The 15,938-nt window shown below is 36.9% G+C and overlaps 1 protein-coding gene across 7 annotated transcripts in view; it reads right to left on the bottom strand.

Annotated features, from left to right (window-relative positions):
• Positions 1–15,938, bottom strand: part of ZFAND6 (zinc finger AN1-type containing 6) — a 73,539-nt gene that overhangs the window by 40,727 nt on the left and 16,874 nt on the right. The window contains exon 2 of one of the 7 annotated variants that reach the window (XM_082448889.1): positions 4,036–4,142. The exons of 5 other annotated variants lie outside the window; for them this stretch is intronic. In XM_082448889.1, the coding sequence (XP_082305015.1) occupies positions 4,036–4,072 (37 nt within the window). In that variant the 5' untranslated portion in view covers positions 4,073–4,142. Of the gene's footprint in view, positions 1–4,035; positions 4,143–15,938 lie in introns of those variants that run through there. One more of the 7 variants, XM_082448884.1, reaches the window with a different exon arrangement.

The following is a 15,938-nucleotide window of genomic DNA, read 5'->3' on the forward strand; positions in this document are numbered from 1 at the left end:
CCAGTAATTTGAGTAATTTTCAAGTCTCCCTTAATTAAGAAAAAAAGCAGCATATTAGCTTTAAAACTACTTAGAAGCCAACGCATGATCTTGTTTCAATGTTACATAGAGATCACCTCGATAATTTTAAGTTCCTATGTTAGTGATACCTGTAATTGTTTGGCAGGCCTAAATCAGTCATTCCAAGATCAGGCTTTTCTCTTCTGTTTCTGTGTGTAGTTTAAAAACACAAAATAAATTGCTAGGCACCATACTCTTTGAAGCCATTTAGCATTCAGCTGAAAATTGTTTCTACTTCATCAGCAATGGGCCCTATAATAGCTCCTTATTTATTTGTCTTAAATCTGCTGGATGAAGTCCAACTAGCTCCAACATTAGCCTCAATATACTGCCAGGAAGTTAAAGTCCCAAGGACCTGACTTTAAGTCATACAGAACCAAAGACCAAGGAGAGAATGATTCAAAATTTCAAGAGATAGGCAAGTTTAAGAAGTCTGAGTTTTCCTCAAAGGCAGAACATTCTGACATAAATCTGAGCAATATTTTTTTGGAAGCATCTCCTATAACAAAGGAAATAAAAGCAAAAATATACAAATGGGACCTAATTAAACTTAAAAGCTTTTGCACAGCAAAGGAAACTAACGACAAAATGAAAAGACAACCCTACTGAATGGGAGAAAATATTTGTAAATGATATAAACAGCTCATACAACTCAACATCAAAAAAACAAACAACCTGATTAAAAAATGGGCAGAAGATCTGAATAGACATTTTGCCAAAGAGGAAATGCAGACGGCCAACAGGCACATGGAAAGATGCTCAACATCGCTAATCACCAGGGAAACGTAAATCAAAACCACAATGAGATATCACCTTACACCTGTCAGAATGGCTATCTTCAAAAAGAACACAAATAACAAATGTTGGCGAGGATGTGGAGAAACGTGAACCCTCGTACACTGTTGGTGGGGGTGTAAACTGGTGTAGCCATTGTGGAAAACATGTGGTTTCTCCAAAAACTAAAAACAGAACTAACATATGACCCAGCAATTCCACTCCTGGGTGTGTGTGTATATATATAGATATATATGTAAAACATCCCAAAACACTAATTCAAAAAGATATACGCACCCCAATGAGAAAATGAATAAGTATTTAATAGGAAAAAAACCTGGCATCACGCTCTCTGCCTCAATCATTTCCAGAGGGTGAGGACCTAACCACATGGGAACACTGTCAGTGATACCCTCCTATACTAACAGAAAAGACAAAACAAGTCCTTCTTCCCCAAGATGGCTATTTCTCATTAAGAACTGAGAATTTTATGAGCTTTTCCCTGTTTTTTTTTTAAATAAAAAAGGTAACATATGAGACAGGCACACAAAAGTGTGATTTTATAGAACAAAGTTACAATATATCCTTATGCCTGTATTATTCCAAGTTGAATTTTGCAGAGAATAACTTCTGTGGTTAATGTGGTTTCTTTTCTTGCTTTTTCTAAACTTCTAAAACCAACTATGCAATAAAAGTTTCCATCAAAAAGACAGAGTGCCCATTCAATATACATTCTGATTAAGCAAATGTAAATTATGAAATAATTAGACCTCCTGGGATTATGATCATTTAAAAACGCTCAGCTGTGGCTAACACCTTATAGACACTCTGGGGTATAATTATCTTGCTACCTATGTACTTTGAACATTACTTAATACCTTTTTATCTCTTCTAACTATTTAAAAAGCTACGTCTAACAAATGACAGGTAAAAAAAAATATTTCACCTGCAGTACAAAATAATTCTACCTTTTCCTATTAATAAACACTCAGTTTCATTTTCCTCTGCAAAAAAAACTGACAGTCACTTAGACTCATTTGACACGCAAGATTTCTAGTTAGTATGAAGTATATTTGTGTTTCTATAGTTATTCATACATATTTTTGTTTTGTCTTAAGATACACCATAAATGTGAGATCAAGTGGCCACAACCAGCAAACCAGGATATTGTTCTCTCTTTGCTAATAAACATCCTCAATTTATGTAGCATTCTCATTTTAAGAGTTAAGGTACTGAAAATATAAAACAGTTTCTACCCCAAAATGTCAAATGAATAATCACTGCAACTGATTTGGTCTTAACTTGAGAAATAAGCTTTCTCATTATCAGACAGTAAAATTTTAAATTCTAGAATTTTATCACCTGTTAACACTCATGGTCAGAGTGAGGTACTAAAGATATGTATGTATTTAAAATTGGGATCTGTTTTTTTTTTCTTCTTCTATTTTTGTGGCCACGATGTGCGGCACACGGGATCTTAGCTCCCCGACCAGGGATCAAACCCATACCCCCTGCAGTGGAAGCACAGTGTCTTAACCACTAGACCGCCAAGGAAGTCTGGAATCTGTTTATTAGAGACAACCAAACCAAGGATATCGATGACAAATTGGCAAGGCTCTGTGCAATTTTTCTAAAATATTTTACTCCTGATTTTCATGGGAAGACAGCACTATAAAAAATAACTATAAAAATTTTATCTACATGGAACTTATTCTGTAAAAGGAATCGGAGAAGAGGTCCTGGTAACCCATTTCCTTCAAAGGGATAATTATTCTGAGAAAACTATCAAAATTATTAGAAGAATAAAATATGGTTTGGAGTTTAATAATATACAAGCCAGCAATTAAACATCTAAATTCATCAGGGATTCTTGTGATCATTTACATTTTCTCTGATTATCATTTACACTTTCTCTGATTTCATGTGCATGTCCCCCTTGCCCCATTTCCTCTGATAAATAAAGCAACTAACGAATAGTTACTGACATCTTACTGACTAAAAAAACAATACAAATTCAAAAAGAGTCATGTAGGGCTTCCCTGGTGGCGCAGTGGTTGAGAATCTGCCTGCCAATGCAGGGGACACTGGTTCAAGCCCTGGTCTGGGAAGATCCCACATGCCTCGGAGCAACTGAGCCCGTGAGCCACAATTACTGAGCCTGTGCGTCTGGAGCCTGTGCTCCGCAACAAGAGAGGCCACGATAGTGAGAGGCCCGCGCACTGCGATGAAGAGTGGCCCCCGCTTGCCGCAACTAGAGAAAGCCCTCGCACAGAAACGAAGACCCAACACAGCCATAAATAAATAAATTAACAAATACTTTAAAAAAAAAGCAGCTATTCCACCTCACTTAAAAAAAAAAAAAAAAAAAGTCATGTACCACAATGTTCATTGCAGCTCTGTTTACAATAGCCAGGACATGGAAGCAACCTAAGTGTCCATCGACAGATGAATGGATAAAGAAGATGTGGCATATATATACAATGGAATATTACTCAGCCATAAAAAGAAATGAAACTGAGTTATTTGTAGTGAGGTGGATGGACCTAAAGTCTGTCATACAGAGTGAAGTAAGTCAGAAAGAGAAAAACAAATACCGTATGCTAACACATATATATGGAATCTAAAAAAACACACACAAAAGGTTCTGAAGAACCTAGAGACAGGACAGAAATAAAGACGTAGATGTAGAAAATGGACTTAAGGTCATGGGGCGGGGAAGGGTAAGCTGGGACGAAGTGAGAGTGGCATGGACATATATACACTACCAAATGTGAAACAGCTAGTGGGAAGCAGCTGCATAGCACAGTAAGATCAGCTTGGTGCTCTGTGACCACCTAGAGGGGTGGGATTGGGAGGATGGGAGGGAGACCCAAGAGGGAGGGGATATGGGGATATATGTATACGTATAGCTGATTCACTTTGTTATGTGTTACACAACATTGTAAAGCAATTATACTCCAATAAAGATGTGAAAAAAAAATAAAGGATGACTGCGCAGTAAAAAAACAAAACAAAACAAAAAAAACAATATAACATTAATGAAATCTTACTTTGGAATTAATTCCTTTGATGATTTCTCTTCCTCCTACTTGTCAAATGGGGTCACACCTATGATGACCTATGATGACCATTATCTTCTGAATCAAAACCTAGGACATGTGATCTAACAAGATAGAATATTTTATTGAAAAAAACATGTACCTTTGGAGAGGGTGTAGAAAAAGGGCAGAAACATCATGGTACCTCAAATTTCTGTACTGCTTCCAAGTATGTGACTGTATTTTATGGATGCCAAAAAGTTGATATTTCTGAAATATTTCAAAAGTTTAGAAGCCAATTAAAAAATACTTAAAAACTGTTACGTCCAAAGATGTATGGCTCCTGGACCTATATCTCAATATCTCATCACCTGCTATTTGTCTTTTTATCTACAAAGTTCAAGTTTCAAAGCTCTAACTAGCAGGTCTGAGTAAATGTCTTCCAAGTATGACTCTAGCCTAGAACTTTCTCCAGAGTTCTCTTTTTGCTAACTGCCTAGAAATTCACTTAGATGTCTCATCAACTCTGTCAGTTAAAAAATCATGGGGCAGGACAAACTAAGAGAAGCTAGTAGCTAAATCAGAGTAGTAGGACAAGATAAGAATAGAAATGAGAGAGTCCATGATAAATTCTTTACCTGCATTGTCTCCTCTAATATTCACAATAATAGTAGGACTATTATCACCTCCATTTTAGAAATGAGGGAACTGAGGCTTAGTGAGATTATGGAACTTGCTCAGGTCAAACAGCTAGTAAGTGGTAAAGCAAGGATTTGAATCCAGCGAGTCTGACTTCAAAGCCCACGCACCTATACATGCTAAAACCCCAAGAAGAGACACGATATAGATTCTAACAGGTGAGCTGTAGTCACTGGTCAATTCAAGAAGCATTCCCAGAGCACCAAGTATGTGCCAGATACAAGGGAGACCAAAAAAAGATCTGAATTTAAATCCCTGCTTTACCACTTAATAGCTATATAACCTGAGTCTCCAGCTTAACTCTCAAATGATTCAGAAAAAAATAATGTGCCTTTATTTGTACACACACAGAAGACAGAGAATATGATAAAGCAGATGGGACAAAGCGTAACAACTGATAACCTAGGAAAAGGGAATGGGAGCTCTTTGTAATGTTTATGCAACTTCTATATGAAACTAAATCAAAATAAAACGTTATAGAAAGGGCTTCCCTGGTGGCGCAGTGGTTAGGAATCTGCCTGCCAATGCAGGTGACACGGGTTCGAGCTCTCCTCTGGGAGGATCCCACATGCCACGGAGCAACTGGGCCTGTGTGCCATAACTACTGAGCCTGTACTCTGGAGCCCGTGTGCCACAACAACTGAACCCATGTGCTGCGGCTGCTGAGGCCTGCACGCCTAGAGCCCGTGCTCCGCAACGAGAGACCACCACGAGAAGCCCGCAAACCGCAGCGAGAGAAGCCCGCAAACCGCAGCGAGGGGTAGCCCCCGCTCACCGCAAGTGGAGAAAAGCCTGCGCGCAGCAACGAAGACCCAACGCAGCCAAAAATAAAATAAATAAAATAAATAAATAAAAAAATTTTAAAAGTTACAGAAAAATTCACAGTGGTATCAAAACATAAAATTCTGTGACTTTCTCTGGTAGCATTCAGCAGCTTAGTTTTAAAAGCAGAGTATATAAACGGTAGAACTGCTCCAAGACTAGAAGCTAAGAATACTGAGAAGAAAAGTGATTGAAGAGGGAACTGATGCTAAGGAAAAGAAGAAACAACAGGTGTTGAAAGTGGAGGTCTTAATCAAGCTTAAGACTAAGTGTGGTGGGAAAAAGAGAGCGAGAATTGGAATGACAGGAGGCTACAGCCAGAAAAATAGATTAGCATTCAACATTAGTTATTCGTCATTTAAGAAATGCAAGTTAACCCCACAATGAAATGCCACTCCACATCTACTAGAATGGTTAAATTTAAAAAGACTTACTATATATACTAAGTGTTGGTGAGGGTAAAGTGAAAAACTCATGCATTACTGGTAGGAATGTGAAAGACACAGAAACTTAGGGAAACAGTTTAGCCATTTCCTATAAACATGCAGTTATCACATGACCCAATAATTCGTTTTAGGTTTCTACCTAAGAGAAACAAAAATGTATGCCACACAAAAACTTATATGTAAATGTTCATAGCAGCATTATTCAGACTAGCCAAAAACTGGAAACAATCCAAATGTCCATCAACTGGTAAATGGATAAATACAATATGGTATATATCTACACAATGAATACTATTTGGCAATAAAAAGTGATTAAGCCAAGACAATTCAATGGAGAAAGGACAGTCTTTTCAACAAACAGTGCCAGGAAAATAGGATATCCACGCAAAAGAATGAAACTGAACCCTTTACCTTATACCACATGCAAAAATTAACAGAAAATGGATCAAAGACCTAAACATAAGAGCTAAAACTACAAAACGCCTAGGAGAAAACATATGGCAAAAGATATAAACACTGAATTTGGCAATGATTTCCTGGATATGATACCTAAAGCACAAGCAAAAAAAGGAAAAACGTAATTTGGACATTATCAAAACTGTAAAATTTTGTCCATCAAAGGGCACTATCAACAGCGTAAAAAGACAACCCACAAAAAAAAGAAAAAAAAAGACAACCCACAAAATGGGAGAAAATATTTGCAAATGATTTATCTGATAGGCAATTAATACCTAGAATATATAAAGAACTCCTACAACTCAACGAACAACCTAATCCAAACTAATCCAAAAATGGGCAAAGGACTTGAATAGACATATCCCCAAAGAAGGTACACCCAAGCATGGCCCATAAGCACATGAAAAGTGGCTCAATATCACTAATCATTAAGAAATGCAAATCAAAACCAGAATGAGATACCACTTTATATCATTAAGATGGCTATTCTCAAAAAGTCAGTACGTTTTGGCAAGGATGTGAAGTAATTGGAACCTTTGTGCGTTGGTGGTGGGAATGTAAAATGGTGCTGCTTCTATGGAAAACAGCTTGGCAGTTCCTCAAAAAGCTAAATATAGGACTGCTATGATCCAGCAATTCCACTTCTGGGCATATACCCAAAAGATTTGAAAGCAAGAACTAGAACAGATATTTATATACTAATGTTTATACCACCATTTCTCACAATAGCCAAAAGGTAGAAACACCACCATGTCCATGGATGGATGAATGGATAAACAAAATGTGACATATATACATACAATGGAATATTATTTAGTCTTGAAAAGGAGTGAAATTCTCATATATGCTACAAAATGAACCCTGAAGACATTATGCTAAGTGAAATGAGCCAGACACAAAAGGATAAATGCTGTTTAATTCCACTTAAAGAAAAAAAGAAAGAAAAGGGGGAAAAAAAGAAAAAAGAAAAGAAAAAAAAGGACCAAGCTAATTATAAATATGGAAGGAAAAAAAAAGAAAAGGACGAAGCTAATGATAGATGGATATACCTCAAAAACATCCTAGGTTAAAGAAGCCAAACTCAAAAGACCATGTATTTTATGATTCCCATTTATATGAAATGCTAAGAAAGAGCAAATCTACAGAGATAGAGAAGCAGACTATTGGCTGGATACCCAGGACTGGTGATGGAAATGAGTCCTGTTTAAAAACAGACTCAAGGGATCTTTTTGGAGTGATGGAAATGTTCTAAAACTGCAGTGTGGTAGTAATTACACAACTCTGTAAATTTATTAAAAATTACTGAACACTTATTAAATGGGTGAATTTTATGGTATGGAAATTACACCTCAATAAAGAAAAAAATTTTACTCACCAAATTGGCAATCACTCAAAAATGAACATACCTACTGGTTTATTACGCAGTTAAACTAGCTTTTATTGGGTTGGTCAAAACGTTCATTCGGTTTTTTCTGTAAGATGGCTCTAGTAGCACTTAGTTGTCTTTAACTTCATTCGAAACAATTTTGTTAGATTGCATGTGACAGCTGTCATATCAGCATGCATTAAAAAAACTTACCAAAATTGGTGAATTTTTGTGTAGCCATTTTAACATTAAAGATGGAAGAAAAAAACCAACATTTTCAGCATATGCTTTATTATTTCAAGAAAGGTAAAAACGCAACTGAATTGCAAAAATAGATTTGTGCAGTGTATGGAGAAGGTGCTTTAACTGATCTAATGTGTCAAAAGTGGTTTGTGAAGTTTTGTGCTGGAGATTTCTCGCTGGACAATGCTCCACGGTCGGGTAGACCAGTTGAAGTTGATAGCGATTAAATCGAGACATTAATTCAGGACAATCAACGTTATACCACGCAGGACCATAGCCAACATACTCAAAATATCCAAATCAAGCGCTGAAAATCATTTGCACCAGCTTGGTTACGTTGATTGCTTTGATGTTTGAGTTCCACATAAATGAAGCAAAAAAAACCTTCTTGACCATACTTCTGCATGCAATTCTCTACTTAAATGTAATGAAAATGATCTGTTTTTAAATTGTGACGGGCGAAGAAAAGTGGATACTGTACAATAATGTGGAACGGAAGAGATCGTGGGACAAGTGAAATGAACCACCACCAACCACACCAAAGGCCGGTCTTCATCCGAAGAAGGTGATGTTGTGTATATGGTGGGATTGGAAAGGAGTCCTCTGTTATGAGCTCCTTCTGGAAAACCAAACGATTAATTCCAACAAGTACTGCTCCCAATTAGACCAACTGAAAGCGGCACTCGACGAAAAGTGTCCAGAAGTAGTCAACAAAAAACGCATAATCTTCCATCAAGATAACCCAAGATTGCATGTTTCTTTGATGACCAAGCAAAAACTGTTACAGCTTGGCTGGTAAGTTCTGATTCATCTGCCATATTCACCAGACATTACACCTTCAGATTTTCATTTATTTAGGTCTTTACAAAATTCTCTTAATGGAAAAATTTCAATTTCCTGGAAGACTATAAAGGGCACCTGGAACAGTTGTTTGCTCAAAAAGATAAAAAGTTTTGGGAAGATGGAATTATGAAGTTGCCTGAAAAATGGCAGAAGGCAGTGGAACAAAAGGGTGAATATGTTGTTCAATGAGGCTCTTGGTGAAAATGAAAAATGTGTCTTTTATTTTTACTTAAAAACCGAAAGCACTCTTTGGCCAACCCAATACATATTTTCTTGGTGAGAATATAAAGTAGTACAAGTTTTCCCCAGAACAACTTAAAAATGCATGTACACTTTGACCCAAGATTCCACTTCTATGAATTTATCCTAAGGACATACTCACGGCAGCACTGTTTCTCAGAGTAAAAAAAAATTACTCCCTAAGCAAAAAGGATAGAGGGTTGGTTAAACAAACTATGGTACTTCATACAACAGAACACTACGGAGCCATTGACAATGATGTCATCACTTAGGAGATTTATGTAAGCATCTTTAGCGCAGGGGCTGTTTCCTTTAATGTTGTATCTTTAGCAACTGGCACACTGCCTAGCACAGAGCAGGCATTAATATGCTTTGAGTGAATAAAGCATAATTACATGGAAAGATTTCACAATAAACCCTAAAATTACACACACATAAAACATCTGGGTTTTTTAAACAGTATTTGCGTTATGACTCCTCATTTCAAAAAATTTAAAACATATGTGTAGAGGGAAAAAAGGCTAGAAAGATATAGGCAAAATATCCATTTTCATCTCTAGACAGCTAGATTATGAGTGATTTTTTTTTGTCTATTTATTTACTAAATTTTTAGTAATTATCATGTATTATACTTCTATACTCAGAAAAAATTTCTGGGGTGGAATTGTTTCAAGCAGCGATAAGGTCTCAGGCTTGGTCTTTGGAATAGATTGCTAAGGCTCTGTGGAGACAGAAGTCAGGAAGTTTTTAAAAATTTATTTATTAAAAGTTTATTTATTCAATAAATATTAAGTGAGCACATTTATGCGCCACCCACTGTTCTAGGCACTGAGGATAAAAGAATACATTAAAAAAACCAAAATCCCTGAATTCACAGAAGTGGAAAGTCACTTGGATGGCTAAACAGGAGAAAAAAGAACTTCAACCAGGTGCCAAAATCCTCAATAAACATGAAGATGATATAGATAAGATAATGGACAGGAGAAGCAGTCATATTAGAAGGATCACAGGATTTCTGCTTGGAAGAGCAATGGTTTGACAAAGGGAGTTAGAAAACACAGACCTCACTCCCCTTTTAACAAGAATCAACAGCCACTGCTCGAGAAGACCAAAGGAAAGTGGCGGTCTTTGGGAAAGCTTCAGTTAGGGCAGGTGACAAAGGAATATTCTGTGAAGAGTTAAGTATCTGAAGCAACTGAGATGTCTTTCAGTAGGGAAATGGATTAATACATTGTGGTACAACCACACAATGGAATATTATTCAGTCCCAAAAAGAAGTAAGATAGCAAGCCATGAAAAGACATGAAGGAAGCTTAAATGCGTATTACTAAGAGAAAAAGCCAAACTGAAAATGCTACATATGGTGTGCTTCCAACTATATGACATCCTAAAAAAGGTAAAACTTTGGAGACAGTAAAAAGACCAGTGTTGTCAGGGGCAGAGGAGGAGAGGGAAGGGTTAAACAAGAGGAATATAAAGGATTTTTAGGGCAGTGAAAATACTCTTATGATACTATAATGATGCATAAATCTCCTTGTATGTTTGCCCAAATCTACAGAATATATAACACCACGAGTGAACTCTAAAGTAAACTATGGGCTTTGGGTGATAATGATGTGTCAATGCAGGTTCATCAATTTTAACAAATGTACCATTCCAGTGAGGAATGCTGATAATGGGGTAGGCTATGCATGTGTGGGGACACAGGTCATACACAGGAAATCTCTGTACCTTCCTCTTAATTTTGCTGTGAACCTAAAACTGCTCTTAAAAATTAAAAAAAAGTTAAACTCTGATACAGTGTTCAGTATACGTATTGTAATTATTAAATTAATCCTCTTTAACGTTGTTGTCACCACTTCTCTGCATAGAAGCTTTCAATTGTTCACCACTGCTCACAGTCACGTCATTCTCACATCCAGAGTGTATTTTCCATGCCTCTTCATCACCTGAAGAATCCCATGAAGTTGGAGCTTCCTGGGCAACTGGAAAATTACACAGAACCTACTGAACCAGGAAAATGTGGATGGGAGCATGTCCCTCTATTACTCTTTCTGCTTTACCATTTTGGGGTTGTCCATTTTCAGGTGAACAGAATTAAAGCTTTTGCTCTATATCCAAAAAAAAATTAAATAAAATTTTTAAAAAGTTGGTAGCAGCACTGCATCACCTGGGCAGACTCAAACATATATAACCTTCAACATTTTTTTCTTAAACATAGTTATTGGAGTATAATTGCTTTATGGTGTTGTGTTAGTTTCTGCTGTATAACAAAGTAAATCAGCTATATGCATATGTATATCTCCATATCCCTCCCTCTTGCGTCTCCCTCCCACCCTCCCTATCCCACCCCCTAGGTGGTCGCAAAGCACCGAGCTGATCTTGCTGAGCCATGCAGCTGCTTCCCACTAGCTATCTATTTTACATTTGGTAGTGTATATAGGTCAGTGCTATTCTCTCACTTCGTCCCAGCTTACCCTTCCCACTCCCTGTGTCCTCAAGTCCATTCTCTACGTGTGTCTTTATTCCTGTCCTGCCCATAGGTTCATCAGAGCCATCTTTCTTTTTTTAGATTCCATATATTTGTGTCTGCATATGGTATTCGTTTTTCTCTTTCTGACTTACTTCACTCTGTATGACAGACTCTAGGTCCATCCACCTCACTACAAATAACTCAATTTCGTTTCTTTTTATGGCTGAGTAATATTCCATTGTATATATGTGCCACATCTTCTTTATCCATTCATCTGTCGATGGACACTTAGGTTGCTTCCTTGTCCTGGCTATTGTAAATAGTGTTGTAGTGAACACTGTGGTACATGACTCCTTTTGAATTATGGTTTTCTCAGGGTATATGTCCAGTAGTGGAATTGCTGGGTCATATGGTAGTTCTATTTTTAGTTTTCTAAGGAACCTCCATACTGTTCTCCATAGTGGCTGTATCAATTTACATTCCCACCAACAGTGCAAGAGGGTTCCCTTTTCTCCACACCCTCTCCAGCATTTATTGTTTGTAGAGTTTTTGATGATGGGCATTCTGACTGATGTGAGGTGATACCTCATTGCAGTTTTAATTGGCATTTCTCTAATGATTAGTGATGTTGAGAATCCTTTCACGTGTTTGTTGGCAATCTGTGTATCTTCTTTGGAGAAATGTCTGTTTAGGTCTTCTGCCCATTTTTGGATTGAGTTGTTTGTCTTTTTGATATTGAGCTGCATGAGCTGCTTGTATATTTTGGAGACAATCTTTTGTCAGTTGCTTCGTATGCAAATATTTTCTCCCATTCTGAGGGTTGTCTTTTCGTCTTTTTTATGGTTTCCTTGACTGTGCAAAACCTTTTAAGTTTCATTAGATCCCATTTGTTTATTTTTGTTTTCATTTCCCTTTCTCTAGGAGGTGGGTCAAAACGGATCTTGCTGTGATTTATGTCAGCGTGCTCTGCCTATGTTTTCCTCTAAGAGTTTTATAGTGCCTGGCCTTACATTTAGGTCTTTAATCCATTTTGAGTTTATTTTTATGCATGGTGTTAGGAAGTGTTCTAACTTCATTCTTTTACATGTAGCTGTCCAGTTTTCCCAGCACCACTTACTGAAGAGGCTGTCTTTTCTCCACTATATATTCTTGCCTCCTTTATCAAAGATAAGGTGACCCTATGTGTGTGGGTTTATCTCTGGGTTTTCTATCCTGTTCCATTGATCTATATTTCTGTTTTTGTGCCAGTACCATACTGTCTTGATTACTGTAGCTTTGTAGTATAGTCTGAAGTCATGGAGCCTGATTCCTCCAGCTCAGTTTTTCTTTCTCAAGATTGTGTCAGCTATTCGGGGTCTTTTGTGTTTCCATACAAGTTGTGCAATATTTTGTTCTAGTTATGTGAAAAATGCCATTGGTAGTTTGATAGGGATTGCACTGAATCTGGGTAGTACAGTCATCTTCACAATGTTGATTCTTCCAATCCAAGAACATAGTATCTCTCTCCATCTGTTTGTATCATCTTTAATTTTTTTCATCAGCGTCTTACGGTTTTCTGCATACAGATCTTTTTTCTCTTTAAGTAGGTTTATTCCTAGATAATTTATTCTTTTTGTTGCAATGGTAAATGGGAGTGTTTCCTTAATTTCTCTTTCACGTTTTTGATCATTAGTGTATAGGAATGCAAGAGATTTCTGTGCATTAATTTTGTATCCTGCTACTCTACCAAATTCACTGATTAGCTCTAGTAGTTTTCTGGTAGCATCTTTAAGATTCTCTATATATAGTATCATGTCATCTGCAAACAGTGACAGTTTTACTTCTTCTTTTCCGATTCGGATTCCTTTTATTTCTTTTTCTTCTCTGATTGCTGTGGCTAAAACTTCCAAAACTATTTTGAATAATAGTGGTGACAGTGGACAACCTTGTCTTGTTCCTGATCTTAGTCAGTTGTTCACCATTGAGAACAATGTTGGCTGTGGGTTTGTCCTATATGGCCTTTAATATGTTGAGGAAAGTTCCCTCTATGCCTACTTTCTAGAAGGTTTTTATCATAAATGGGTGTTGAATTTTGTCGAAAGCTTTCTCTGCATCTGTTGAGATGATCATATGGTTTTTCTCCTTCAACTAATATGGTGTATCACGTTGATTGATTTGCATATATTGAAGAATCCTTGCATTCCTGGAATAAACCCCACTTGATCATAGTGTATGATCCTTTTAATGTGCTCTTGGATACTGTTTGCTAGTATTTTGTTGAGGAATTTTGCATCTACGCTCATCAGTGATATTGGCCTGTAGTTTTCTTTCTTTGTGACATGTTTGTCTGGTTTTGGTATCAGGGTGATGGTGGCCTCGTAGAATGAGTTTGGGAGTGTTCCTCCCTCTGCTATATTTTGGAAGAGTTTGAGAAGGATAGGTGTTAGCTCTTCTCTAAATGTTTGACAGAATTCGCCTGTGAAGCCGTCTGGTCCTGGGCTTTTGTTTGTTGGAAGATTTTTAATCACAGTTTCAATTTCAGTGCTTGTGATTGGTTTGTTTATAGTTTCTATTTCTTCCTGGTTCCGTCTCAGAAGGTTGTGCTTTTCTAAGAATTTGTCCATTTCTTCCAGGTTGTCCATTTTATTGGCATAGAGTTGCTGGTAGTAATCTCTCATGATCCTTTATATTTCTGCAGTGTCAGTTGTTACTTCTTTTTCATTTCTAATTCTGTTGATTTGAGTCTTCTTTTTTTCTTGATGAGTCTGGCTAATGATTTACCAATTTTGTTTATCTTCTCAAAGAATCAGCTTTTAGTTTTATCGTTCTTTGCTACTGTTTCCGTCATTTCTTTTTCATTTATTTCTGATCTGATCTTTATCATTTCTTTCCTTCTGCTAAGTTCGGGGTTATTTTTTTGTTCTTCTTTCTCTAATTGCTTTAGGTGTAAGGTTAGGTTGTTTCAGATGTTTCTTGTTTCTTGAGGTAGGATTGTATTGCTATGAACGTCCCTCTTAGAACTGCTTTTGCTGCATCCCATAGGTTTTGGGTCGTCGTGTTTTCACTGTATTTGTTTCTAGGTATTTTTTGATTTCCTCTTTGATTCCTTCAGTGAGCTCTTGGTTATTTAGTAGCATATTGTTTAACCTCCATGTGTTTGTATTTTTTATAGTTTTTTTCTTGTAACTGATTATCTAGTCTCCAGCACTGTGGTCGGAAAAGATACTTGATACGATTTCAGTTTTCTTAAATTTACCAAGGCTTGATTTGTGACCCAAGATATGGGTCTCTGTCCTGCAGAATGTTCCATGAACACTTGAGAAGAAAGTGTATTCTTCTGCTTTCGGGTGGAATGTCCTAAAAACATCAATTTAGTCCATCTGGTCTACTGTGTCATTTAAAGCTTGTTTCCTTATTTATATTCTGTCTGGATGATCTGTTTACTGGTGTTAAGTGGGGTGTTAAAGTCCCCTACTATTATTGTGTTACTGTCAATTTCTCCTTTTATGGCTGTTAGCATTTGCCTTATGTATCGAGGTGCTCCTGTGTTGGGTGCATAAATATTTATAATTGTTGTGTTTTCTTCTTGGATTGAGCCCTTAATCATTATGTATTGTCCTACCTTATATGTTGTAATAGTCTTCATTTTAAAGTCTATTTTAGCTGATATGAGTATTGCTACTCCAGCTTTCTTGTGATTTCCATTTGCATGGAATATCTTTTTCTATCCCCTCACTTTCAGTCTGTATGTGTCCCTAGGTCTGAAGTGGGTTTCTTGTAGACAGCATATATAAGGGTCTTGTTTTTGTATCCATTCAGCCAGTCTATGTCTTTTGGTTGGAGCATTTAATACGTTTACATTTACACTCAAGGTGATTATCGATATGTATGCTCCTATTACCATTTTCTTAACTGATTTGGGTTTGTTTTTGTTGGTCTTTTTCTTCTCTTGTGTTTCCCACTTAGAGAAGTTCCTTTAGGATTTGTTGTAAAGCTGGTTTGGTGGTGCTGAATTCTCTTAGCTTTTGCTTGTCTGTAAAGCTTTTGATTTCTCCGTCGAATCGGAATGAGATCCTTGCTGGGTAAAGTAATCTTGGTTGTAGGTTTTCCCCTTTCATCACTTTAAATATGTCCTGCCATTCCCTTCTGGCTTGCAGAGTTTCTGCTGAAAAATCAGCTGTTAACCTTATGGTGATTCCCTTGTATGTTATTTGTTCCTTTTCCCTTGCTGCTTTCAGTATTTTTTCTTTGTATTTAATTTTTGATAATTTAATATGTGTCTTGGCGTGTTTCTCTTTGGGTTTATCCTGTATGGTACTCTCTGTGCTTCCTGGACTTGACTATTTCCTTTCCTGTATTAGGGAAGTTTTCGACTATAATCTTTTCAAATATTTTCTCAGACCCTCTCTTTTTATCTTTTTCTTCTGGGACCCCTATAATTTGAATGTTGGTGCATTTAATGTAGTCCCAGGGGTCTCTGAGACTGCCCTCAATTCTTT

This window comes from Balaenoptera physalus (assembly GCF_965194825.1).
Source record: "Balaenoptera physalus genome assembly, chromosome: 2".
Lineage (NCBI taxonomy): Eukaryota > Metazoa > Chordata > Mammalia > Artiodactyla > Balaenopteridae > Balaenoptera > Balaenoptera physalus.